This window comes from Chrysemys picta, chromosome 7, assembly GCF_011386835.1.
Source record: "Chrysemys picta bellii isolate R12L10 chromosome 7, ASM1138683v2, whole genome shotgun sequence".
NCBI classification, from domain to species: domain Eukaryota; kingdom Metazoa; phylum Chordata; order Testudines; family Emydidae; genus Chrysemys; species Chrysemys picta.
Window position 1 is genome coordinate 161,663 of NC_088797.1, and position 26,720 is coordinate 188,382.

Here is a 26,720-nt window from a genome sequence, read left to right on the forward strand (position 1 = left end):
TGCCCACAAACCTGTCTGGCCATCCACTTCTCTCTTCATTTTGCCTGCCTGCCGACTACGACTCTGTCTCTTACAGGTGTACTTAGGAGCAATGGGAGATGCTAATACATATGCTTCTCTAGTCATCCACTTGAACAGCATGGTGAGTGGAGACCTGCTCTTTGACCAGTCGCAGCAGCACCTGTACGTCATGACCCAGCCAATGGTGAGAGCAATTAAATCCCTACTGCAAAGGAATGAAAGCACTTGGGGCCCACAGTATGTCCTGAGGGAAAGTGGTGTCTGTAGTCAGCCTCAGGCTGTGGCCACGGGCCTGGCCTCATGCCATGGCTGTGAAATATGATGGGAATCCTGCCATCCAAGGGATTGGTCTCTCAGCCCTTGTGCATCCTTGTGCATCAGTCATGTAGTTATGTCAGCAATGATGGATGAGCGTAAAAGGGGTTGTTATGCTACAGAGACCAACAGTTAGATAGTAACAAATATGTTAGCAGTGTGGAGAAAAAGAACTTAGGGTCTGTAACAGGGCAAGCTCCTTTCCCGCCTTGCCTTGGGTTCACTCCCAGTCTTGGATGTCTCTTCATTGTCAACACTTCTGTGAGGTTTTTATTTATGGAACCACCACCAAGCCATCTTCACAATCCCTGTGCAGCACATCTGCCTACAGTGTCCTTCAATCCTCAGCCCTCTCTCCAGGGAGAGGAAGAGACCTCAACAGCTGGTGACCTAGCTTCCCCTAGGGGGTAAATAACACTTTCTTATTCACTTTCTCCACACCATTCATGATTTTATAGACCTCTCTTCTGCGCACAGTTGCCAGGAAATTTTCCCTCTGTGGTACAGGTCGGGTCAGCTCTAGCACCTTCTGGTGCCGCGCACTCATGGCACAGTATAAGGGGGCTGGCTGACCCCGCACCCTCTCGGTTCCTTCTTACCACCGCTAATGATTGCTGGAACTGTTCCTCTTGCTTCAGCAGGTGATTCTTGGTGTTTTTCGCTGTTTCTCTATCCCATTTCTTTCTTTCTCAACCAGTTGTTGTTTCTCAGGTAGGCCTTCATAGAATCATAGAATATCAGGGTTGGAAGGGACCTCAAGAGGTCATCTAGTCCAACCCCCTGCTCAAAGCAGGACCAATTCCCAACTAAATCATCCCAGCCAGGGCTTTGTCAAGCAGGGCCTTAAAAACCTCCAAGGAAGGAGATTCCACCACCTCCCTAGGTAACCCATTCCAGTGCTTCACCACCCTCCTAGTGAAATAGTGTTTCCTAATATCCAACCTGGACCTCCTCCACTGCAACTTGAGACCATTGCTCCTTGTGCTGTCATCTGCCACCACTGAGAACAGCCGAGCTCCATCCTCTTTGGAACCCCCCTTCAGGTAGTTGAAGGCTGCTATCAAATCCCCCCTCATTCTTCTCTTCTGGAGACTAAAAAATCCCAGTTCCCTCAGCCTCTCCTCATAAGTGATGTGCTCCAGACCCCTAATCATTTTTGTTGCCCTCCGCTGGACTCTTTCCAATTTTTCCACATCCTTCTTGTAGTGTGGGGTCCAAAACTGGACACAGTATTCCAGATGAGGCCTCACCAATGTCGAATAAAGGGGAACGATCACGTTCCTCGATCTGCTAGCAATGCCCCTACTTATACAGCCCAAAATGCCGTTAGCCTTCTTGGCAACAAGAGCACACTGTTGACTCATATCCAGCTTCTCGTCCACTGTGACCCCTAGGTCCTTTTCTGCAGAACTGCTACCTAGCCATTCGGTCCCTAGTCTGTAGCAGTGCATGGGATTCTTCCGTCCTAAGTGCAGGACTCTATACTTGTCCTTGTTGAACCTCATCAGGTTTTTTTCGGCCCAATCCTCTAATTTGTCTAGGTCCCTCTGTATCCAATCCCTACCCTCTAGTGTATCTACCACGCCTCCTAGTTTAGGATCATCTGCAAACTTGCTGAGAGTGCAGTCCACGCCATCCTCCAGTTCATTAGTAAAGATATTAAACAAAACCGGCCCCAGGACCGACCCTTGGGACACTCCGCTTGAAACTGGCTGCCAACTAGCCAAGGAGCCATTGATCACTACCCGTTGAGCCCGATGATCTAGCCAGCTTTCTATCCACCTTACAGTCCATTCATCCAGCCCATACTTCTTTAACTTGGCGGCAAGAATACTGTGGGAGACCGTATCAAAAGCTTTGCTAAAGTCAAGGAATAACACATCCACTGCTTTCCCCTCATCCACAGAGCCAGTTATCTCATCATAGAAGGCAATTAGGTTAGTCAGGCACGACTTCCCCTTAGTGAATCCATGCTGACTGTTCCTGATCACTTTCCTCTCCCCTAAGTGTTTCATAATTGATTCCTTTAGGACCTGCTCCATGATTTTTCCAGGGACTGAGGTGAGGCTGACTGGCCTGTAGTTCCCCGGATCCTCCTCCTTCCCTTTTTTAAAGATGGGCACTACATTAGCCTTTTTCAAGTCATCTGGGACCTCCCCCAATCGCCATGAGTTTTCAAAAATAATGGCTAATGGCTCTGCAATCTCATCCGCCAACTCCTTTAGCACCCTGGGATGCAGCGCATCCGGCCCCATGGACTTGTGCACGTCCAGTTTTTCTAAATAGTCCCGAACCACTTCTTTCTCCACAGAGGGCTGGTCACCTTCTCCCCATATTGTGCTGCCCAGTGCAGCAGTCTGGGAGCTGACCTTGTTTGTGAAGACAGAGGCAAAAAAAGCATTGAGTACATTAGCTTTTTCCACATCCTCGGTCACTAGGTTGCCTCCCTCATTCAGTAAGGGCTCCACACTTTCCTTGACTTTCTTCTTGTTGCTAACGTACCTGAAGAAACCATTCTTGTTACTCTTAACATCTCTTGCTAGCTGCAACTCCAAGTGTGATTTGGCCTTCCTGATTTCACTCCTGCATGCCTGAGCAATATTTTTATACTCCTCCCTGGTCATTTGTCCAATCTTCCACTTCTTGTAAGCTTCTTTTTTGCGTTTAAGATCAGCAAGGATTTCACTGTTTAGCAAAGCTGGTCGCCTGCCATATTTACTATTCTTTCTACACATCGGGATGGTTTGTTCCTGCAACCGCAAAAAGGATTCTTTAAAATACAGCCAGCTCTCCTGGACCCCTTTGCCCTTCATGTTATTCTCCCAGGGGATCCTGCCCATCTGTTCCCTGAGGGAGTCAAAGTCTGCTTTTCTGAAGTCCAGGGTCTGTATTCTGCCTCTCTCCTTTCTTTCTTGTGTCAGGATCCTGAACTCTACCATCTCATGGTCACTGCCTCCCAGGTTCCCATCCACTTTTGCTTCCCCTACTAATTCTTCCCTGTTTGTGAGCAGCAGGTCAAGAAAAGCTCTGCCCCTAGTTGGTTCCTCCAGCACTTGCACCAGGAAATTGTTCCCTACACTTTCCAAAAACTTCTTGGATTGTCTGTGCACCGCTGTATTGCTCTCCCAACAGATATCAGGGTGATTAAAGTCTCCCATGAGAACCAGGGCCTGCGATCTAGCAACTTCTGCTAGTTGCCAGAAGAAAGCCTCGTCCATCTCATCCCCCTAGTCTGGTGGTCTGTAGCAGACTCCAACCAGCAGACTTAGTTGGACTCTCGCAACTATTAGCTGCGTTTCCGCCGCTCTCGTACCTGGACGTGCCCCAGTCTCCGGGCTTCAAACCCTGTGCCTCCTGCGGCAAGCCCATGCCTGTGAGCAACCTGCACTCCAGCTGTCTAAAGTGCCTGGGGGAGATTCATGTATGAGATCGCTGTCAGATCTGCTGCCAGTTGAAGCTGGATTATGAAGAAGGATTGGGACCCAGGTTAAAGTCTCTCCTGATGGAAGGGAACTCAGACCAACTTTGGAGCCGAGTTGGTCGGACTTGGTGCCAAGTACCTCGGCGTTAGTAAGGAGTGCTCCTCCTGCTGCACAGGACTCTTGGCACCGCACTGGTGCTGAGAAAGAAGGATAAGAAGCAGCGGTCTGAGAGGTGGCATTCCCTAGATCTCAGAAAGAACAAGCAAGAACAAGCACAAGGAGCGCAGTGGAGTGCTGTCTGTGTCTGGCCATTGCCCTGCCCCTGCTCTGCTGGTTGCACCATTGATTCCACCCTGTTCGCAGGCTGTATTGAATGCAGTGCCGGATCAGCCATTGACACCTGGGGAACATCATGGTGCCTGCGGGATGGTGGGATGCGTTCATTGCGGCCAGGGACTTGCTGGTGCTTTCGGTACCACCATTGCGGGCAGTGCAAGAGTTGGTGCCGGCGATGAGGGCAAACAGAAGAGAGCATGTTGCCCTCAGTACCATCTAGAGGGAAGTGGCCCTGCTGATGTCGACACAGGCTTCCCCACTTTCGCACCAATCCCCAGATCCTCGGCACTGGCTCTTGGAGCTGACGGGTACAGCATCTCCGTGGTCCCTGAAAGATGACTCATCATTGGAGTCTGAAGTGGAGTCGTGCACCCAGCCGAGGGGCCGTTACCAGTGCCCCACCAGTCAGCCCTACATGGCAGTGAATCCTGGTACGGGGGTTCCTCCAAGTGCCTGGTGCAGTGGGCATTGGCCCATGCAAATGCAGTGGCCTTTTTGAAACCCGTGGGGTTTTCCCCCCGATGCCTGGCCCTCATTCAGGCTGTTCCTACTTGATGGTGTCGGAGAGGCAGACTCCTCTGTCACACCATGCAGCATCTGACCCAGGCCCTGGAGCAGTGGGTTCTGGTCAGTGAAGAAGGAGAGAAGGAGAGCCACCTGCCAGTGTAGGCCTCCTCCCCAGGCAAGGCAGTGTTAGGGATGTTTGATGTCAGTGTTTGATGCCCCAGGACAACTTCAAGGCTCAGAAGGCGCTATTGAAAAGAGTGGCCTTGAACTTAGGGCTGGAAGTGGAGGTCCTCATGCAGTCTGTTCGACATCTTGGCTGCGGTGGCCCTGTTGAAGGTGGTTCAACCTCTCAATGAGGTCATCATGGGGCCAGTCAAAACCTTCTGGCACACACTGTCCTCTCTGGCCCCCAGTTCAAAGAGAGCAGAAAAGAAGTACTTTGTTCCCACCAAGGCTACGAGTACTTATACTCCCACCCCCCTCCTGGGTCCCTTCTGGTCTTGAAGGCCAATGAAGGAGACAAGCGGGGCTGCAAGGGGCCACCCCTAAGACAAAAGAATAAAAAAAGCTGGACCTTTTTAATAGAAAGGTTTATTCTACTGGTGGTTTACAGCTCCACATCTCCAACTAGTAGTATTGCTAGGGAGATACAATTTCAACGTCTGGGACTCTATATCAGAGTTTAAGGTTCAACAGTCTCTTCAGGAGCTTCCATTTGAGGGAGCTTCGCTCTCCTCGGAGAAGACAGACAGAAGGCTCCACAGCCTGAAGGACTCCAGAGCCACCCTCAATTCCCTGGGTCTCTATGCCCCGGCACCTTCAAGGAAGCACTTCAAGACCCAACAACTGGCCCTCTTTTCACCTCTGCCTCCTGTCAGGACCTGTTCAAAAAGTGAAGCAGAGGTTATAGGCACAGACAAATGCTCCTGTCCGCTTCAGTCTTGCTACCTGGCCCTCCCAGATATTCAGGAGGCTCCAAACAGAACTTTTGATGAGGTGCCTGAGGGTGTTATACCAGTTCCTATACCGGATCCTGTTCCCCTATTGTTTTTGGACCATCTCTCCCACTTCAGCTTGGCATGGTCCCTTATCACCACAGACCGTTGGGTGCTGAGTATGGTGGAGGAAGGTTATATGCCTCAGTTTATTTCCACCCTTCCCTCCTGCCCCCAATCTCTGTCCCTCTTCAGGGACCCTTCTCACGGGCAACTTTTATCCCAGGAGGTCCAAGCCCTCCTCTGGGTAGGAGCTGTGGAGGACATACCTCAGAATCTGAGAGGAAAAGGATTTCATTCCTGCTGTTTCTAATTCCAAAGGGGGCTTTCGACTCATCCTAGACTTGCTTTGCCTCAGCAGTTATCTCAAAAAGCTGACGTTCTGCATGGTCTCTCTGGCCTCCATCATTCCCTACCTGGATCCAGGGGACTGGTATGCCGCCCTCAATTTGAAAGTTTCCTATTTCCACATCTCCATTTTCCAAGGCCACAGAAGGTTTCTCAGGTTCGTCGTGAACCAGACCCACAACCAGTTTACCGTCCTCCTGTTTTACCTCTCAGGAACCCCTCGGGTCTTCATGAAATGCATGGCAGTAGAGGCAGCCTTCCTGTGAAGGCAAGGGGTGCAAGTATATCCATACCACGATGACTGGCTGATCAAGGTCCGAGACCCTGGTGAAAGCCAGAATCTATCTTATCCAAATAACCTTTCGAGCACTGGTCCTGCTGATAAACGAGCAGAAGTCAACACTTCTCCTTGTACAGAGAATAGAGTTTATTGGAGTGGTGCTTGATTCTACCTGAGTCAGGGCCTTCCTCCCAGAAGCCTGCTTCCAGTCAGTGATATGTCAGGTCAAAGTCCACTCAGTCACAATAGCCAATTTCTGCCTCAGGCTGTTGGGTCACATGGCTGCATGCACACAAGTGGTGCAGCACACGAGGCTGCGCCTCAGATCCCTTCAGGCTTTGTCAGCCTTGGTGTACTTACCGAAACAGCATCATTTGGACTTGGTGCTCGCAGCTCCTGCCCCCCTTGACTGGTGGAGGGACTCCCGGTCAGTAGGCTTGGGCGTTCCCTTCATCAGACCCCAGCCCTCAATATTCGTAATCTCAGATGCATCCAAGCTGAGTTGGGGGCTCACCTGGGGCACCTCAGGACACCAAGTCTGTGGTCCCAGGAAGAGCTCTTCTTACATATAAATGTCAGAGAGCTCAGAGCGGTCTGCCTAGCATGCTAGGTGTTTTTACCCTACATTGCAAGCAAGCTTTTACAAGTCCTTACAGACCACACAGCCACCATGTTTTACATCAGCAGGCAGGGAGGGGCCCGCTCTTTCCCCCTCTGTAAAGAGGCCATTCGCTTGTGGGAGTTCTACGTGAAGCACTCGTTCCACCTTGAAGCTTCTCATCTTCCAGGAGTCCAGAACGAACTGGCAGTTCAGCTCAGCAGGTCTTTCTTCTCTCACCAAGAGTGGTTCCTTTGCCCCGACATAGCAAGGATCATTTTTCAGTGGTGGGGAAATACCCTGATAGACCTGTTTGCGACCAGGCAGAACAGGAAATGTCAACAGTTTTGCCCTCTGTGTGGCCACAGACCAGGCTCACTCAATGATGCCTTCCTACTCTCTTGGGCAAAGCACCTGTTCCATGTCTTTCCCCCCATTTCTCTCGTGCACATTTCTCTCTTTAAGGACAAAGGTACAACTTCGCTCCCAACCCGCATTCCTCCCGAAGGTGGTTTCACAGTTTCATAGTAATCAGACCATTTTCCTGATAGTTTTCTTCCCGAAACCTCACAAGAATAGGGAGGAGCAGCATCTGCACATGCTGGATGTTAGGCATGGCCTAGCTTTCTATATAGAAAGGACCAAGCAATTCCGTAAATCCACACAGCTCTTTGTGGCAATAGCAGATAGGATGACAGGCCTACCCATTTCGGCTTAGAGAATTTCATCCTGGATCACTTCCTGCATTCACACATGCTGTGAGGAGGTGGGCATCCCAACACCTGCAGTCCTGACTGCCCATTCTATGAGAGCACAAGCTTCCTCAGTGGTGTTCCTGGCTCAGATCCCAGTCCAGTTCATTTGCAGAGTGGCGACCTTGTTGTTGGTGCATACTTTTTCTTCCCATTATGCCATGACCAAGCAAGCTATTGATGATGCCAGGTTTGGTATGGCAATGTTGCAGTCTTCATGTCCATGAACTGTAAGTCCACCTCCTAGGGTACTGCTTATGAGTCACTTAACATGGAATGGACCTATGCAAGCACTCGAAGGAGAAAAGATAGTTATTAACTTTTCTGTAACTATTGTTCTTTAAGATGTGTTGACATGTCCATTCCATGACCCACTGTCCTACCCCTCTGACAAAGTTAGTTGGCAAGAAGGAACTGAGAAGGTGTGGGGTTGGCCAGTCCCCTTATACTGCTCCATGAGCGCATGGCACCAGAGGGTGCTAGAGCTGACCTGATGTGTACCACTGAGGGAAAAATTTCTGGCAATTATGCGCAGGGTGTGCACACACCTAACGTGGAATGCACATGTGCAACACATCTTGAAGAGCAACAGTTATAGAAAGGTTAGTAACTGTCGTAAATTCCTCCTCAGTCATCTCTTTTCCAAGCTGAGATGTGGCAACCAGAACTCCATGTAGTATTCAGGGTGAGGGTGTACCATGGATAGATAAAGTCGCATTATGATCTTTTCTGTCTTCTTATCTATCCCTTTCCTAATGGTTACTAACATTCTGTTAGCTTTTTTGACTACTGCACATTGAACAGATGTTTTCAGAAACTATCCACTGTAACTCCAAGATCTCTTTCTTGAGTGGTAACAGCTAATTTAGACTCCATTATTTTGTATGTAGAGTTGGGATTATGTTTTCCAATGTGCATGACTTTGCATTTCTCAACGTTGAATTTCATTTGCCATTTTATTACCCACACACCCAGTTTTGTAAGATCCCTCTGTAACTCTTCACAGTCTGCTTTGAACTTAACTATCTTAAGTGATTTTGTATCATCTGCAAACTGCCATCTCACAGTTTACCCCTTTTCCAGATAATTTATAAATATGTTGAACAGCACTGGTCCTAGTAAGACTCCTTGGGGGAACCCACTATTGACCTCTCTCCACTGTGAAAACTGACCATTGATTCCTACCCTTTGTTTCCTATCTTTCAACCAGTTACTCATCTGTTAGAGGACTTCCCTCTTATCCCATGACTGATTACTTTGCTTAAGACCCTTTGGTGAGAAACCTTGTCAAAGGCTTTCTGAAAGTCCAAGTACATTATATTCACTGGATCACTCTTGTCCAATACGTGTTGACCCCCCCTCAAAGAATTCTAATAGATTGGTGAGGCATGATTTCCCTTTACAGAAGCTATGTTGGTTCTTCCCCAACTTTTCATGTTCATTTGTGTGTCTGATAATTCTGTTCTTTACTATAGTTTCAACCAGTTTCCCTGGTACTGAAGTTAGGCTTACTGGCCTATAATTGCCAAGAGGGCCTCTGGAGCCTTTTTTAAAAATTGGCTTTATATTAGCTATCTTCCAGTCATCTGATACAGAGGCTAATTTAAGTGATAAATTACATATTACATTTAGTAATTCTGCAGTTTCACATTTAAATTCCTTCAGAACACTTGGGTGAATACCTTCTGGTCCTGGTGATTTATTGCTATTTAATTTATCAATTTATTCTAAAACCTCCTCTATTGACACCTCAATCTGAGAAAGTTCCTCAGATTTGTCACTTAAAAAGAATAGCTCAGATGTGGAAATCTCCCTCTCGTCATCTGCAGTAAAGATTGATGCAAAAAATTCATTTAGTGTCTCCTCTTCAAGTGATCCTGTGATCCGTCAAGTGATCCATCCCCTGTCGCCCATTCCCAGCTTCTGGTAAACAGAGGCTAGGGACACTTCAGAGTATGGTTTTGCATCCCTGCCCATCCTCACTAACAGCCATTGATGGACCATCTCCTTAGCGGTCTTGTCTTCCTTGAGTGTTAAAGTACACACCAACACAACCTTAATTCTGCCTTGCCACCCCAGCCCTCCCCACCCCCCCCCCCCCCCCCCGGCTGGGAATAGCCCCAGGGAATTAACTGCATTCTGCATTCGCTGTGTTAATAGCTATACTGAATAGTGGAGGCATTAGCTGGAGAAGCTTGATAGACATGTGATTGTGATCTGAAGAGGTCTGGAGATTTCTTTGAGGAGCATCACAGAGCTATGATGGTGATATGAGGACATGTAAGTCTTTGCTCCACCATATGTGATCAAAGGAATGCATCAGTTCAACACTGTAGGTTGTGTAGGTTGCGTCAGGAGTGGGGTACAGGGCTCTGCTTGCCATGGGGATTGTCAGCAGTGAGATGGGATATGAAACCCAGTCAGTGTGTTTAATGATAGGTAAATGAAAGTGTAATGTTAGGGGGAATCCTATGAGTAAGAATGAAGGGGGTGTAAAAGGGGGTGAGGGAGTTGTAAAATTTAACCAGTGTGTGGTTGCCCAATGCTTGAGTGTAGAATAGTGTAGGTAGCTCCTGTTCAGAACAGCTCACCTAAAAACAAATTTTGCCTTAGAAAAGAGAAGGCATATTACTCTGCTACAGTTGTCACATGCCCAATTCCCTGAGTGATATGCACTTTCTGGAAAAGCAGAGTGCAGGTATGTGAGCTATGGAAGTATTGGGTCTTTACTCAAAGAGGGCAGATTTAACGTTTTGTTGGCGTGTACCTTAACTCTGTATTTCCTCTCCTTCAAAGGTATGACTTTTGCTGAACTTGATATTTTTGAGGGCATGAGATACCGCCAGACAACCTTAACTCTGCATTAATGAGGCCTTCCATCAGTGAATTTCCTATTTCTTTTTTTAAACAGAAAGAGGAATGTTTGTAGGAGTTAGTAGCCATTTAGGCAGTTGTAGTTGTCACAGATCCTAGCGAGTACTCCTTCCTGGCCATCCACTAGGACTGCTGTGAGGAGAATCCAAGCTTCTGAGCTCTGGATCCCCTGGCATGTGTTACACTTCTAAAACCTCAGCAGGCTGCAGCACTGCTTCCTCCCTTGGCTTCTTTGGCACATTTCCTGGGCACTGACTCTTGGACTGTTACCACGTCTTGGAAATGGGGCTTGTCACAGGGCGCATCACTCGCTGCTGGGCTGGTGCCTTCTCCTGGTACTCTGGGGATTAGCTTGAGGCCGATGCTGCCCCCATTTCCCAGCTGCAATTTGCACACTGTCATTTCGTCTCTGCTATCTGCTTGTAGCCCCTCTCGCAGCCTCAGGAACCGCAATATCCTCTCCATGGCTTGACCCTCTGGCCATGTCACTATCTGTGTTCTCCCCTTCTGGGGGGGTTAGCTCCTCAATAGTCTGGGGCAGTCTTCCCGCTCACTGTCTTGGTGCCACTCACCCAGTGGCTGGTAGGGGAACCCGGGCCCACCCTCTTCTCTGGGTTCAGCCCAGCAGTCTGGGCCCTCTCTCTCTAGCCTCACTGCTCTATCCCTGGGCTGCTTCCGACTACTGGTTTCCCTTTTCTTCCTAGGCCTACCAGTTCCCAAAGCCTCCTCCCTCTTCCCAGGGATTGACTGCAGGCTGCAGTCTCCACTCATTCCTCCCTTTCTCCTGGGAGTGTCTGCTTTATCCCAGCAGCCCCTTCTGAGCCTCCTTAATTAGCTACCTAATTTGTTAATTGGCCCATCTGGCTTGCATTAAACCCTGCAGGATGAATGTGCAGCACAGGGCTTCAAACCCACCTGTCCTAGGACCCAGGATCAGCACTGACCTCAGTTACATAAACATCCCCCTCTCCCAAAACTTTGCCCCAAAGAAGTGAAGTTTCTGATGTACAGTTTAATTCTCAGGGCCATGCAGTAGTTCTGAAGCAGACAACACACATGCACTTTGTATAGTCTAATGCCTTTATGCTCTTTTATACATAATAATGTAAAGCACAGGACTAAACACATGTCCCTGCCTCAGTTTCCTCAGCATTGCAGGGCATTCTTTTGGCTGGGGTATGAATCCCTTGGGTTGTCCAGAATTCTTGTGGTTATCTGGCCTCAGGAAACAGGGCAGAGACTCCCTGTCTCAGAGGCTGCTAAATGCTGAATGACCTCTCCCTTGGAGCCCCTTATTCAGCTTCTGTGACCATGCTCTCTCTTGCCCCAAGCTGCTGCTTCTTGTCTGACTCCCTCTGTTCTTGTGTATTTCTTTTATTTAAACCTCTCCTGGTCACCTGGTCTTTTTATTCTACTCCTGGTAAATTGCCACTGCTCCTACCTTCCCTCCCTCCCTTCAGAGGAGTCAGCTAAACTGGTTTAATGCAGCTCACTCACTGTTCCCAGATGTTTTCACCAGACTAGGGTCATTAGGTCTTAAGCACCTTTTGTAGTATCTGTCTGGTGTGTAACCGCTACAGGTCCTGTCAGCTATGGTGGATCAACATACGTATAAGCATTCATGATAAAGCAGGTTTTCACAGTACAACTTCACAATATCAATCAGAATTCATAATTTATACAGACATAACCCCAGTTCATCACAGTTCTCATCTAGGTTTGCAGTAGATAAACTACTGTGTCTAGACAGTAACAAAAAGACCTAGCTTTTATATAGCGCTTTTCATTAATACATCTCAAAGAACTTTACATCATTATCCCCATTTTACATATGGGAAATCTGAGGCTCAGGTCCATAGATTATTTACAAATTCGTAGATTCCAAGACCAGAAGAGACCATTGTGGTCATCTAGTTTGACTTCTGTATAACACAAGCCATAGATTCCCCCAAAATATTTCCTAAAGCATAGGTTTTAGAGAAACATCCACTCTTGATTTTAAAATTGTCAGTGATGGAGAATCTACTGTGATCCTTGGTAACTTGTCCAGTGGTTAGTTACTCTCGTTATTACAAATTTATGTTTTATTTCCAGTCTGAATTTGTCTGTCTTCAACTTCCAGGTATTGGATTGCGTTACACCTTTCTGTGCTAGATTGAAGAGCAGATTGTTAAATATTTGTTCCCCATGTAAGTCCTTATAGACTGTGATCAAGTTCCCCTTTAACCTTCTCTTTGGTAAGCTAAATAATTAGAGCTCCTTGAGTCATGTTTTCTAATCCTTTAATCATTCTCATGGCTCTTCTCTGAACCTTCTCCAGTTTATCAACATCCTTCCTGAATTGTGGCAGCAGAACTGAACACAGTATTCCAGCAGCGGTCACACAAGTGCCAAACACAGAGGTCAAATAACCTCTTTACACCTTATACTTGAGATTCCCCCATTTGTGTATCCCAGAATTGCATTAGCTCTTTTGGCCACAGTGTCACACTGGGAGCTCATATTCAACTGATTATCCACCAATCCTCAAATCGTTTTCAGAGTCACTGCTTCCCAGTATAGAGTCCCCCATTCAGTAAGTATGGCCTACATTCTTTGTTCCTAGATATATACATTTACATTTAGCCATATTAAAATGCACATTGTTTACTTGTGCCCAGTTTACCAAGCGGTCCAGAGCACTCTGAATCAGTGACCTGTCCTCTTCATTATTTACCACTCCCCCAATTTCTGTGTCATCTGCAAACTTTAAATAGCATAGGTCCAAGAACTGATCTCTATGGGACTCCACTAGAAACACACTCATTCAATAATGATTCCCCATTACAATTAATTTTGAGACCTGTCAGATAGCCAGTTTTTAATCCATCTAATGTGTGCCATATTAATTTTGTATCATTCAGGTTTTAAAATGTCATGCCTACTAAGTCAAATGACTTACAGAGGTCTCCGGATATTACATCTGCACTATTACTTTTATCAATCAAACTTGTAATCTCATCAAAAAAAATATCAAATTAGTTTAACAGGATCTGTTTTCCATAAACTCATATTGATTGGCATTAAATATATTAACCTCCTTTAATTCTTTATTAATCGAGTCCCATATCAGCCGCTCTGCTATCTTGCCGAAATTGATGTCTGACTGACAGGCCTACAATTACCTGGGTCATCCCATTTATCCTCTTTAAAGTAGCTTTCTTCTAATCTTCTGGAACTTCCCCAGTATTCCAAGACTTATTGAAATCAACATTAACGGCCCAGCAAGATCCTGAGCCATCTCTTTTGAAACTCTTGGATGCAGATTATCTGGACCAACTGATTTTATAATATCTAACTTTAGTAGTTGCTGTTTAATATTCTCCTGAGATACTAGTGGAATAGAAAGTGTGTTATCATATGATATGACTACATCATCTATTTTCTTCCCAAATATAAAACAGAAATATTTATTGAAGACATCTGTCTTTTCTGTGTTGTTTATGATAATTCTACCATTTCCATCTATTAGTGGACCAATACCGTTGTTAGGATACTTTTTGTTCCTAACGTACTTAAAAAGCGCCTCCTTATTGTCCTTAATTCTGTTAGCCATAGATGTCTCCTTGTATCTCTTTGCTTCTCTTATCAATTTTCTACAATTCCTAGCTTCTGATTTATATTCATTACTATCAACTTCCCCTCTCTTTAATTAAATATAGATCTTTTTCAGTTTTTTTATAGCTGCCTTCACTTCCCCCCTAAACCAGGTCAGATTTTTAACCCTTCTTCCTCAATTGTGGGATTGTGGCTTTTTGGACATCTGTGAAAGTGATCTTAAACAATTTTGGATGATCACTTATATTTTTCTGATTGAATTCTTCCTCCCAGCAGATTTGGCTGATAAATGTTTTCAGCTTTGTGAAATTGGTATTTTTAAACCACCAAGTATATATTTATATCACTGGTCTGGACTTTATTATAATGGTCCACATTAGAAATATGATCAAATCATGATCACGTGTACCTAAATTACCATTAATTTTAGTTCTGTGATCAGACCTTCTTTATCTGTCAAGATCTAATGTAGAATTCCTCCATGTTGGCTACAACACTGGTTGATTAAGGAAAATGTCAGGGAGGTGAAGAGACTTGCCCAAGGTCACTCAGCAGGCCACTGCCAGAGCCAGCAATAGTTGCAGTGCAGGAGTCTCTCAACACCATTACTCTGTGATTCCTAAGTGCTCCTCTCTCTCTCCTGTACATTTTGTGATAGTGGAATGGGGATAATGATCATGCTTTTAAGTGTGTAGTTGTTAACAGAGCGAGTGAGAGAAATTTCAGACACCGTCTATATGTCCCAAAATCTTGAGAGCTTTATTACATGGGCTTAGTAAATTTACATGCATGAGAGAAGACGGGGGTGTTTCTTTTCTTCTCCAACCTCTCCCCTACCATTTCGTGCAACATGTAGCCCTTCCAGCTCAGACCTTTTCCAGATGTTTGCTCTACCGGGGATTTGAAGTGTCATTAGCTGGGCACAGTTTAGTATCTAAGTCATCTGCTTATCCCCATGAGCTATCTAGGTACCATTAAACTTCCTAAACTACAAACTCTCTTGGCTTCTCTATCTTTGCATGTTCAGTGTAATCTGATTTGCTTGTGAGCATTAGGCATGAGCGTAAATTAGGAGCCAAGCTCTTCAGCTAATAGCATTCTGAATTTTGCTCCCCTAGAAGGCTAGTGGGTGCCATGCACTCTTTGGGGGAAACCCTCAAGTGAGTGAGAGCCTTGTATCAGGATCAGAGCCATGGTTTGAACCCTAGGTCTGGGCAAAAATATGTCAACATTAAGAAAATACTTTTTTGGAGGATTGTATTTTGGGAACCCCTTGGTCAAAATGACTACAAATTTGGAACACCCTGACCAGTGCCCGATGAGCCATATCAAATTTCAAGGCAATCTGAGTAACTATGTAGATTTTAGAGCACTTAGAAGAATTGAGGTTTAAACAAACAGCTGGCCTATACCTTAACTATACTAGACCAGGCAGTCCACTATAATATTTATTGGGAACTGAACTGAAGCACATACTGCAGGGTGTCATCAAGGATCCATTGCATAACTCTGTACTGCAACAACTTCTGTGAGAAAAGAAGGATGGAATCTATTGTGCATCAGTCTTTCTGTGACATTAAAATCTGACCTTTTCACAATACCAGAGTTTTCCGCCTTTGAAAAAGATTGTACTACTAGTAGTTTATATAATAGCAGCACCTGTGTCTTAGCTCTGCCTTGGCATTTTTGTAGCAGCCAACACCATCTAATGGGACAAATTTCTCTTCTACTAATATGGGAAACAGCCACTTTTGAACATTTGGCTCCTATTTCTTTAGTTTCAGATGATTCTGGTAGCTAACAGGATGTTGAATGAGCAGAAGTTGTAGGACTTGTGGGTGGAGCTGCTGGGTTTTCAGCTGGAATTTCACTAGATTAATTTGTCTTTCTCTGGCAGGTGGTAAAGGTTCCCATAGTAGAATGTTCACAGTACTTGGATTGTGAATCGTGTTTGACACTGAAAGATCCATACTGTGGCTGGTGTGTTCTCCAGGGACGGTAAGATCTCTGATCACTTCCTCAACAAGGCTCTTCAGAGAAATGATTATTTGGGATTAGCTAGTTAATTTTCTTTTGTTTAGTTCTATCAGTTTTACTGGAAAACGCCAATAAGGTACAGTATGCGATGATGTTAACTCTTCTATTCGTACATTTACATGATCTTGTGCAACATGCATTTAGACTTGTATAGCCCTACTTGGAATACTTTTAGCTGCTGCATGTGGTACATACATCTCCTCTGAGTTCATTCATTCTTTAATCCCTCATCCTTCTATCATCTGATTCTGTCTCCCCACACTACCTCCCTGAAATGCCACCATTAGTCAACAGCTGCTTTTTCTCTGGCACCTTCCAGTTCCTGCAAATTGGAGCCACTGCATTTCACTCAGTTCTGCGCTTCTCTTCAGTCACCATGCACTGTATTCTTCCCAGTGGATCTCAGTCTGTATTTCACTGACCACAGCAAGGAAACTAGTCTGTTCCATGCAGCTAACAGCCTTCTCCTTTCTGCTGCTACTGGCTCATCCTCTCTCCTCATTCAGCCTTCAACACTCTGTTCCAGTCCTTGGTAGTGGAGCCAGCAATGCTGTGAACTCCAGCTCTCATCAAACATGGTTCTACTTCCACTTGGCTATCCTTTTCTCTGTTTCTGTCTATGCAGTGCCACAGTGTTCAGTTCATAACCCTCTGTTATGTCCCTTATTCCTCTCAGGTTTTTCACCTCCACCTTTAATCTTGTGGCGAGGTTTACTCAGCTGTAAACTGTAAATATAATTTACAAAATGAAGTTGTGCTATATCTAATGTACCCAGTGTGGCCAAGATTTCCATTCATGCCCAAATTTGGATTCCCATAGCACTGCTGGGGCTATTGAGGCTACATGCCTTAGCTTGTTGTCACTACTGTAGCTGGTGTGTTTGGTTTCCCTACCACTCTTGCTGGGGAGAGTCCTGCTCACAGCAATATTGTAGCCAAAGAATGCATCCCCTCCTCAGTTTTGGAGAGCATGCTCATGGTTTCCTAAATCTTTTTCTTTAGGTGCAGTCGTCGCTCTGAGTGTTCCAGATCCATAGTGAGTGAGCAGTGGCTCTGGAGTTTTAATTCTACACAGCAATGTTTATCCATTCAGTCACTAAGCCCAGCTAATATCAGCAGAGAAGAAAAGAGAAATGTGAGCAGTGACATTGTACTTGGAAAACATACCCCTGTGATCAAATGGTGGCTTTCTCCTTTCATGTTTGCAGACGGTCGGCCACCTTCCATTCTGGTGTAAATGAGAAAATCTCCTATTGACTTCGGTGGAAGCTGAATCACTGAGCTTTGAAGTTCATCCAGAGTGTGCCTTACTCAGGGCACGTATGTGTCATGGTGGCCCCAGGAGGAATGGGTTCCATCACGACTTTGTCAAGTCAGATGTCTATGCATATATTATTATGAGAGTGATACATTTTGGGGGTTCTTACTTGCCTTGTGCTGCTACTGCAAAGTCTGTCCTTGGCTTGGCATGTGTAAGCATGCTTATAGATTTCTAAAGCTTCATGGTGCTGATGATTATTAAAAGGATAATGAAAGAAAGTTAAAATTATCATCCAAGTGTCAGACCTCTGCTAGAAGAGCCAATGGGAAACTGAGGTGTCTCATGGATGAGAATTCTGTCAATGTGCCAAAAGCCGGTGGGAACCCACTTTCCATCTAGAGAACTGGGTGCTTGCTTACAGGAAGGACATTAAGGAATGGGAAAAGGCATTGAAAATGGCAGCAAGGAGAATGAGATTAGATACAATAGTGGGAGCCATCTTAGAAAGACAGTGGATGGATGGATCAATTACTTGTTTCTGTGTCTCTAAAAATTAGAGATTAGGAAAACAGAATTATATTAACTAGAAAAATGTGGATTATGCAGGGACAAATTATGGATTTATATTAATATTTGATTGGCAGATTTTCCTCACTATCTTGGATTTACCATCCTTGCATGAGGAAGAAGCCTATTCATGTTACTTTGAAGACTACGAGAGTCCAGCAGTTCTGACAGAGTCAGGCATCGTGTGTCCCTCCCCAGATCCCAGCCAAGCACCAGCTTTGAAAACAGGAACAGGTCAGTTCAACATTTTCCATAAATGAAGTATAAAGTGACTGGTAAACAAAATCATCAGGAGAAGGAACAGCGAAGTTTGTCAGAATGTCTGTGGCGAGGTAGAATATGAGAGAATTCTAATGCTTTAATGATGGTTAAGTGAAAGTGTAGGTTGAGTTGGTATCCTGTGAGTAAATATAAGGGAGTTTTAAAATCTGTCACATGGTTCTTAAATTGTACACATATGGTATTGTTTCTGGGGAGCTCGCTAAGTGTCAGTGTTCACCAGGTCTGGAACCCCTGAATCGTAAAGTGTCAAGGGCCACTGTGAGTATGTGCTCATTGAAGCATTGCTCAAAGAGGGTAGACGGAAGGTGGTGTGGGCGACCGTATTTTTTTCCTTTCTGTCCATTTGTCCTGTGGGTGAGAGTGAATGGGTTGTAAAGGAGGTGAAGAACATGTACATTTCAGTCATGGTTGGCGGAGGAATGGTATATGTGTGAATGGGGCATGTTGGGATATTTATGAAAGAGGGCAGAGTTAAGGTTGCATGGGCAAACCAAACCAATGGAAATCATATATATATAAAAGGGAGGATGAAAATCGGGCTTATGCTGGGAGGCTCGCTTCCCAACTAAACTATGGAGACAGTGTGTCCCTCTATAAAGCGTACCATATGTCTGTCTGTCTAATAATACTGCAGCATGGAGACCTGTCACAGCTCCAGTATTTTAGAGGTGCAATATTTATTTCCCTTTTCAGAGCACATAACTATAAAGCTAGTGGTGCGTTTCCATAATGTCTTCATTGCTTCAGTGGATTTCTCTTTCTATGACTGTGCCGCAGTGGCCTTGCAGTGGAAGTCAGCACCGTGAGTACATGTTGGTTCCCTGTCTAAAGGCTTTGGCCATTCCTATCTGTCTACTGGACCTCCTCAGAGGCTAATCTTGTACTGTTGTTTCAGGTGTCAGGGATGTGTGAGCAGTCACTGGGGATGTAACTGGTGTATCCACCAGCACCTCTGCACCCACAAAGCAACTTGTGAAGAGGGGACCATTATCTACAATGAGAGGGTTTGTCTCATGCATAGATCCCATCTGCAAAGAATGCCACTGAAGTCATGAAAGATTATGTTTTTACTCAGATTAAGATGGCAGCCATCTTGCTGCTGTGGGCTGAGAGTGTCAAGAGGAGTATGTGTCCCCTTCTGATACTAAAGAGGGGCTCCTGAACCCTCAGAGCCTGGCTGCTTTGTAGAGTTTTCTCAGGTATTGTGGGGTGGGGGGCTGAGGAAAGGTTTCCAGCAGCAGGGCAGTGAGGCAGGATGGGCCTCTTATTCAGAGTGAGTCATAACTCATCCAGAAACCCTCCCTCATGCCCAGCCTGCGATCCTGATGTAAGGGATCTGGGGAAGCTATGAGGCATCAAGAGTCTGGGAGAAAACCATCAGGGAACGGATAGTAGGGAGACAGGTAGGGAGCAAGAGAGAATTGGCCTGGGGAGAAGTGTGACAGGCTGGGGCACGTTACAGGGTGAAGAAGATGAGCAGGGAGCACCAGCTGGGAGGGACAGGTGTCTGTTGGTGTGGGGAAGGGTGGATGAAGCTGTACAAGAGGAGAAGCTGATAATTGAGTTAATCCTTCATACTCTGAGAGTTTCAGGCCCTCAGAATCTCTCTCTAGGATGTGCAGTGTTAGCCTTTATTCCCTGTGCTCAGCGAAGCCAACTGGTGTGAGAGGCTCATCTCTCTCTCAGTAGAAATCTCAGAAGGGTCAAATGGCCTCCTGGGAATTCCCTTTTGACATGGAATCCGACTGACTGTTGTTTTTTGCTTGTGTCTTTCTCTCACATGTTGCTGTTTTCATGCTCACTCTGTGATTCTCTCTCTCTCTCTACCCCATCTCAATGGCTCCCTTCAGACACAAATTCCAACCTCAAGTCCATTTCTTTCTTCAGCTGCTTCCACCACCATGACCTCCACCAACACGCTGACTGTAGCCACCAAACCCATCACTCCCCCAGTCACTATGGTGGTTACCCACACTCCCATCACAGAGTCAGTCCCCACCACTCTGCCTGCAGTCTCTGCCATGACTGCTCATCCCACAGGGACCTTTAGCCACACACATGCATCAACTCCAACTACAGCCATTCTCACCTTTCTCAAGATCACCACTGAATCTACGGTGCTACCCCTAACAGACAAGCCCGCTACTACCAGCCTTGCCATAAATCCTACTGTAGCATCTGTCACTACTAGCCCAGCAGAGCCTGCAGACCATACAGCTCTGCCTACCTCTGAACTAGCCACAGCCCCAGAAGTGTGGTTCACTGATCCACCCACCACTGCTGCCTTCAATACTCTGCAGCCAGTTGTGGCAGCATTAACCCCTCCCCCTGACATCACAAATTCCACGTGGCCTCCCACTACTACTTTACCAACCTCTGAGGCACCCACATCTGCCATCCCATCTCCTTTCACCCCCAACCAAACTTCTAGTGCCCCCACCTCCTCTGCTGATTTCCCAGGAGACCTAAAGACAGAACTGCCTCCCTCTGAGGTCCCATCTTCAGTCCTTCCTGACTGGCCACTTGGGGAAGGCACAGAGCTCAAGGACATAGAGGATTGGATGGATTCACTGCAGACCGAGAATGATACGTCACCCTTCTCTGCTTCCACTCTTCTCTCAGGCGATGGAGACTCTTCAGAGAGGGATGCCCCTGATTTCCCCAGAATTCTGCACCCTGATTTTGACTATCAATATGATGCCCCTGGATTTTTGGAGTTGGTGAGTCTCTGATGCAGCTCTCAGACCTACCTTTAGAGCTATGGTCTACTTTGAAATTCAGATGCAGGTCACCAAACTGGGAGACATTACGTCACAGGAAGGAAGATGGGGTCTCCTGGAGGAGAAGGAGGAGCCAAAGGATGGTGATGTGTTCAGAGTGGGAAATGGCAGCCTGAGGAAGGAAGGGGTTTTGGTGTTGTAGCGTGGCCATTTACCTGGAAGCTGCACAGTGCCCAAGCGACGGGTTTCCTGGTACACCATTCCTAGGGTGTCTACTTTCTCCTGCTCGCTGTCTTTGGGGTCTTATATTGCTCTCCTTACCCCTGTAGTAAATGGCTGGGTCTACACTATGAGCTAGGGGTGTGATTCCCAGCCTGCATACACATACTCGCTGTAGCTGTCATTGAGCTAGGTTGCTAAAAAGAGAAGTGTAGCTGCAGTAGCATGGGTAGTACCAAGGAGGCTATGGGCTAGCCATGCTTAGTACAAACCCGTCTGAGCCTGTTGCTATGTACTTGGCATGGCTAGTCCATGCTGCCACTCACCACTGCCTGGCCTACCCCAGCTCTACTGTAGTTCTCAGCATGCTAACTCAATGAGTGTGAGTATGTCTAGGCTTGCTGGCAATCAGCTCCAAGTATAAAAATACCCAGTGAGCCCAGCTTCCCCTTCTGTTAGGATGAAATTTCATTCCTGTATTTGCCTGTGTTAATTGTTGCAGTCAAGTTCAATTCCCTGTGCCGGGGGTGCTCTCTATGGGTGTTTGTCTTTCAGAATGAGGAGTTTAGCTGGGGTCCTGGAGCCTGTCCCTGTGTGCAGGGCATTCAGGGATCCTCTCTGCTCCCAGTCAACGTGGAGCAGAAGATAACCCTGCTGGGGAAAAACTTCCATCTGTATCAGGTATGTGCCTGTTGCTTCCCACTGAGAAGAGGTTTGCTTGGAGCAAGGCACCCTGTGGGCAGCCTCTGGCACCTCGGTTCCTAGATACGTCAAATTTAAGGGCACCTCGCTGAAGCATGTGGGGACTGCGTATCCAGGGTGGGTCCCTGCTGAGTCCCTTTTCATTCCATTTTAAACCTCAAAAGCTGAGCGCAGTTCTTCCATTTTTCATTGCCCTGTCCCCTTCTCCTGATGTAGTAAAATGTCCGTGTGGCTATTCCACATCTGAAGCTTCTACAACAGAGTTAAAATTAAGCCTTACAGATCCTCAAAAACTCTGGTTCCTTTGGGCTGCATTTACAGTCACAGGTGAAAATCATATTTGTCTCCAAAGTTTGAAGACTACTTCAATAACCTCTCTGGAATGATAGTGCTTGATAGATTTATGTACAAACTACAACTGGAACCTGATAGGTTTCAGGGCATGTGACCTATTTCTTTCAGTTACAGACTAATTGTTACCTTTCTCTGTTGAAGTGTATATTGTACGTACAAGCATGGTTGGTGACTGACACATACCCTGGCTCATTTTTCTAATTCTTTCTCTAGTGCTTTTTTTCCCCCTCTAATCCCCCTGCTTCTGGGCTGAAGTCTTTTGATAGGAACCCTCTCCTCTTCCCAGCATACAGTGTGTGTCTTCTGGGAATTAATTTGTTTGTGGTCTTGATTTGATTCCTCTCATGTGGGGATCATGAAGAAGGGAGAGTATAGGAGGGACTAGAATGCAGGAGAAAGATGGCATGGCAAATGAGACCAAGGAGCATGTTGCATGCGTAGGGAGTGGTATGGAAAAGGGCTCTGAGATGGGAACAGGAGGAGAAGTTTTATGGGGGAGCATAGGTGTGTGTGCTTGAAAGTCTCTGTTTGTTGGTTTGGTCGTGTGAGTGGATACTGGTGAAGCTGTCTCTCTCTTCCTGGCTGTAGGATCAGCAATGGGACTATGAGTGTGTCCTGATTGTGGAGGGGAGAACAGTGGTGATGGATGCTTATGTTGAGGGGGAGGAAGCAAACCGATCACTCTGCTACATCACATGTCAGCTACACCAGGTAAGTATTTGAGATGGCAGAAGCTATTCAGACTTCCCACTAATCCAATCTCATCCAGGTTTTTGTTGATGATCCTCTTAGTCTGACTAGAGAGAAGACTAAAAACTACTTAAATTGTGAGCTCTTTGGAGCAGAGACCCATCTTTCTGTTCTGTGTTTGTACGGTGCCTGGCACAACAGGGCCCTGATCCCTGAGGCTGCTGTAAGATAAGTAATAATAATTAAGTCTTCAGCTAGCAGAAGGTTAGTTTTATCTGTGCCATAGTACAGTGATAATGCCATGATTGTGGCAGAGAACAATGCCATCGCTGTAACATATCTCACTACCATTCCTATGATATCCAAAAGATTAGCTCCATTGCCCTTTCATTTAGCACTCTATCACTCCCACTAGCAGTGCTTTGTTTACCTGTTTGTGGGCTCTTCTGGAATTGGGGACAGCTCCTTTGCAGAAAGCCTCTGGGAGAAAACCAAAATAACAGAAAGTAAGATAGATGCAAGCATGAGATATGTAGCATGTACAATCCCAGCCTGCTGAAGGTGCTAGAGTTATAGATAACATTAATGTATTACGCCTGGCCTTTGCAACAGGAGAGAGAGGGATATTGGCCCAGAGATTGTGGGCTGTTTCTACCCGGATGAGAGATTGGAGGGGGGTGAGGAGGGGGGTTTTGGAGGGGGGTGAGGCGGGGGTGTGCTGCTATGTGGCATGTGGAGCGGATTTGTAAATAGCCTGGAGTGGATGGCGCATGCAGCTGTCCCTAGAGGTCCCTGTCTGGGCACCCAACTGCTCTAGCAGCTTCTCTGATTGCCTTTGAGAGGCCTAGAGGGTTGAAACATGGTAATGGCTTTGGGTGGGGACTTGGGGTCATTTGACTCCTGTGGTTGTCATAGAAGGCTAGGCGAGGATGTTATGGTGAGGAGGTTGGGGGTAGAGATCATGGATGCTTCAAGTGCTTGCTCATGCACACCATTCTAGGTTTGTGCACGCCCACTTGCATAGTTGTTGGAGATTTCTGCCTTAGTGGTATTCATAGGGTCGGCTGTGGCACCCTCTGGAGTGTGCGCTCATGTGTCGGTATATTTGGCACCACCGGCCCTACGCCCTCTCATTTCCTTCTTACCATCCGTGGTGGTTGGTCGGAGCACCTTTCCCTTGCCTAGCAAGCGATCACTAGTTTTTCTCCTTTGCTTCACATTTTAGTGTTGTAAATAGTTTGTTTACAGTAGTTAGCTAGTGAAGTAGTTGTTAAGCACTGTAGTTAGTAAGTTAGGGTCCCAGTGGGGACTTTGCCCCAGGTGGGGGGGAATGCCCTGGTTTCTGGGTTTTAAGCCCTGCGCCGACTGCAACAGGCCTTTGCCTGTTAGTGGCCCCCATAGCAGCTGCCTGAAATGCTTTAGGGAATAACATGTAAAAGAGAAGTGTTGCATCTATAAGAACTTTCGTCCCAGAACACAGAAAGAGTGCAACATCCATTTGAGGCCCATCCTCATGGAGGCCACTCTCTGCCCAGCCTCGGAGCCATCCCAGACGGAGTCGACTCCCGGTACTTCAGCCTTGGTGTGTAGTGCACCCCCGGCACTGGGCTTTACCCAGCACCTCTCCCCTTCATTGGTGCCTAAAAAGAAGTCGAAGAAGCATGACCCAGCACCGAGTACCCCGGAGCTACATGGGAGTGCATCCCTGAGGTGGTCAGTGTGATCTTCTGAAAGTGGGGATCTCCCTGAGTGGACTTGTTCATGACTTGCTAGAACTGGAAATGCCACGTGTTCTGCTCGGTTTGGGGGATCGACAGGGGCTCTTTGTCAGATGCCTTCTTACTCCGATGGTTGGGGGCTCTGATGTATGCCTTCCCAGCAGTGCCATTAATCCAGAGTCTTCATGAAGATCAAACAGGACAGGGTGAAGGTGATCCTGATAGCCCCGGCTTGGCCTCGCCAACATTGGTTCGGCATGCTGCTGGACTTCTCAGTGACACCCCGCTGTAGCTGCCTCTCTGGTCGGATCTGCTGTCCCAGAACTACGCCAGTCTCCTGCACCCGAACCTGGCAGCTGCATGGCTGAATGCACAGAGGAGGAGTGCTTGGCCTGTGTCCAACAGGTCTTGTTGGGCAGCAGAAAGCCCTACACCAGGGCAGCCTACCTGGCCAAATGGAAATGGTTCATGTGCTGGGCCTCGGACCAGGGTATTAGGCCAAAGCAGGCCTCACTTCAGTTGACTTTGGACGACCTTCTACATCTCTATCTCCAGGGCTTGTCCCTTTCATAAATTAAGATCCACTTGGCTGCTGTATCAGCCTTTCACCCTCCATTTCAGGGCAGGTCGGTCTTCACCCACAACATGACGATCCAGTTTCTAAAAGGTCTGAAGTGACTCTATCCTCATGTCTGGGACCCTGTCCTTGCTTGGGACCTGAATCTAGTGCTGGCACGGCTCGTGGGGGGCCCCCTTCCAGCCATTAGCTTCCGGTTCCCTTTTTCTGTTCTCCTGCAAGGTGGCGTTCCTGGTGGCAATAACATCTGCCCATAGGGTCTTTGAGATTAGGGCACTTAATTTGGAGCCGCCCTATATGGTGTTTTTTGAGGACAAGGTCCAGCTGTGGCTGCACCCAGCTTTCCTGCCCAAGGTTGTTTTGCAGTTTCACGCGAGTCAGGACATATTCTTGCCAATCTTTTTCCCAAAGCCTCACAAGTCTGAGAAGGAACGTAGATTGCACTCGGTAGCCTTTTACATCGAAAGGACCAAACTGTTCTGTAAGTCAATGCAGCTGTTCGTCCTGGTGGCAGGTAGGATGAAAGGTCGTCCGGTGTCTACCCAGAGAATTTCATCCTGGATCACTGTCTGCATCCAATTTTACTATGATCAGGCGAAAGTGCCTCCACCGGCAATTGTAACCTCCCACTCGACTAGGGTGCAAGCCTCATCGGTGGCCGCCTTCAAGTGCTTGCTCGTGTTGATTCCATTCTAGGTATGCATGCCCACGTGCACAGTTGTCGGAGACTTTTGCCTTAGCAGTATCCGTAGGGCTGGCTGTGGTGCTCTCTGGACTGCTGCGCTCATGCGGCAGTATATCAGGCACCACTGGCCCTACGCCCTCTCAGTTCCCTCTTATCGCCTGTGACAGTTGGTTGGAGTGCCTGGTCTTGCTTAGCAAGAGCATTAGCGGTTCTTCACTGTTCATATCGTTCTCCTTTGTTATTTAGTCAGTGATTAGTTAGCTAATCTGAGGTGTGATTATTGCTAGTAGTTTAGTAGTTAGAGTCCCGGAGTGGGGCATGCCCCGCTCACCAGCCTTTAAGACTTGTTCTGAATGCAGCCGGCCAATGCCCATTAGCGACCCTCACGGGAGTTGTCTGAAGTGCCTGGGGGAGGGAGTCCCATCGAAAAGACAAGTGCCGGATCTGCAAAAATTTTCATCCCCAAACTCAAAAAGAGCGGGACATTCGATTAAGGGCCCTCCTTATGGAGGCTGTTCTGCGCCCAGCATCGGAGCCCTCGCACTCGGACTCCACACCCGGTACTTCAGCGTCGGTGCACCGCTGGCACTGGGATCCAGCCGGCACCGGTCCCCCTCGCCAGTACCGAAGAAGTGGTCTAAGTCGTCTGGTCTGCAGGCACTGCGCAAAGGACCTGAGCTAGGCCTCGTGCCCGCAATGGAGGCTCTCGGGGGTACCGCTTGGTCAGACCACCTAATCCAGCCAGGGAGCTACCTCTGGCTCTGAGAAGCAGTAGGGGGTCCTGGCCCATAGCAGGGCCATTTGTGCCCAAGGCGGGCCTGGCAGCCAAAGAACAGTTAGGCCAACCAGCACTGCAGATGCCT

The 26,720-nt window shown here is 47.0% G+C and overlaps 1 protein-coding gene across 16 annotated transcripts in view; it reads left to right on the plus strand.

The window, feature by feature from the left end:
• The window catches only part of PLXNB1 (plexin B1), a 226,144-nt gene that overhangs the window by 134,531 nt on the left and 64,893 nt on the right, over window positions 1–26,720 (plus strand). For 13 of the 16 annotated variants that reach the window (XR_010589360.1, XM_065552777.1, XM_065552776.1 and 10 more), the window contains 9 exons: window positions 77–205; window positions 15,943–16,043; window positions 17,085–17,217; window positions 17,988–18,144; window positions 18,886–18,994; window positions 19,088–19,196; window positions 20,043–20,912; window positions 21,687–21,812; window positions 22,776–22,898. Coding sequence is in view for 15 of the 16 variants with exons in the window: in XM_065552777.1 (XP_065408849.1) it covers window positions 77–205; window positions 15,943–16,043; window positions 17,085–17,217; window positions 17,988–18,144; window positions 18,886–18,994; window positions 19,088–19,196; window positions 20,043–20,912; window positions 21,687–21,812; window positions 22,776–22,898 (1,857 nt within the window). In the remaining variant the exon portion in view is untranslated. The remainder of the gene's footprint in view (window positions 1–76; window positions 206–15,942; window positions 16,044–17,084; window positions 17,218–17,987; window positions 18,145–18,885; window positions 18,995–19,087; window positions 19,197–20,042; window positions 20,913–21,686; window positions 21,813–22,775; window positions 22,899–26,720) is intronic. The other 3 variants (XM_065552772.1, XM_065552773.1, XM_065552779.1) reach the window with 3 other exon arrangements.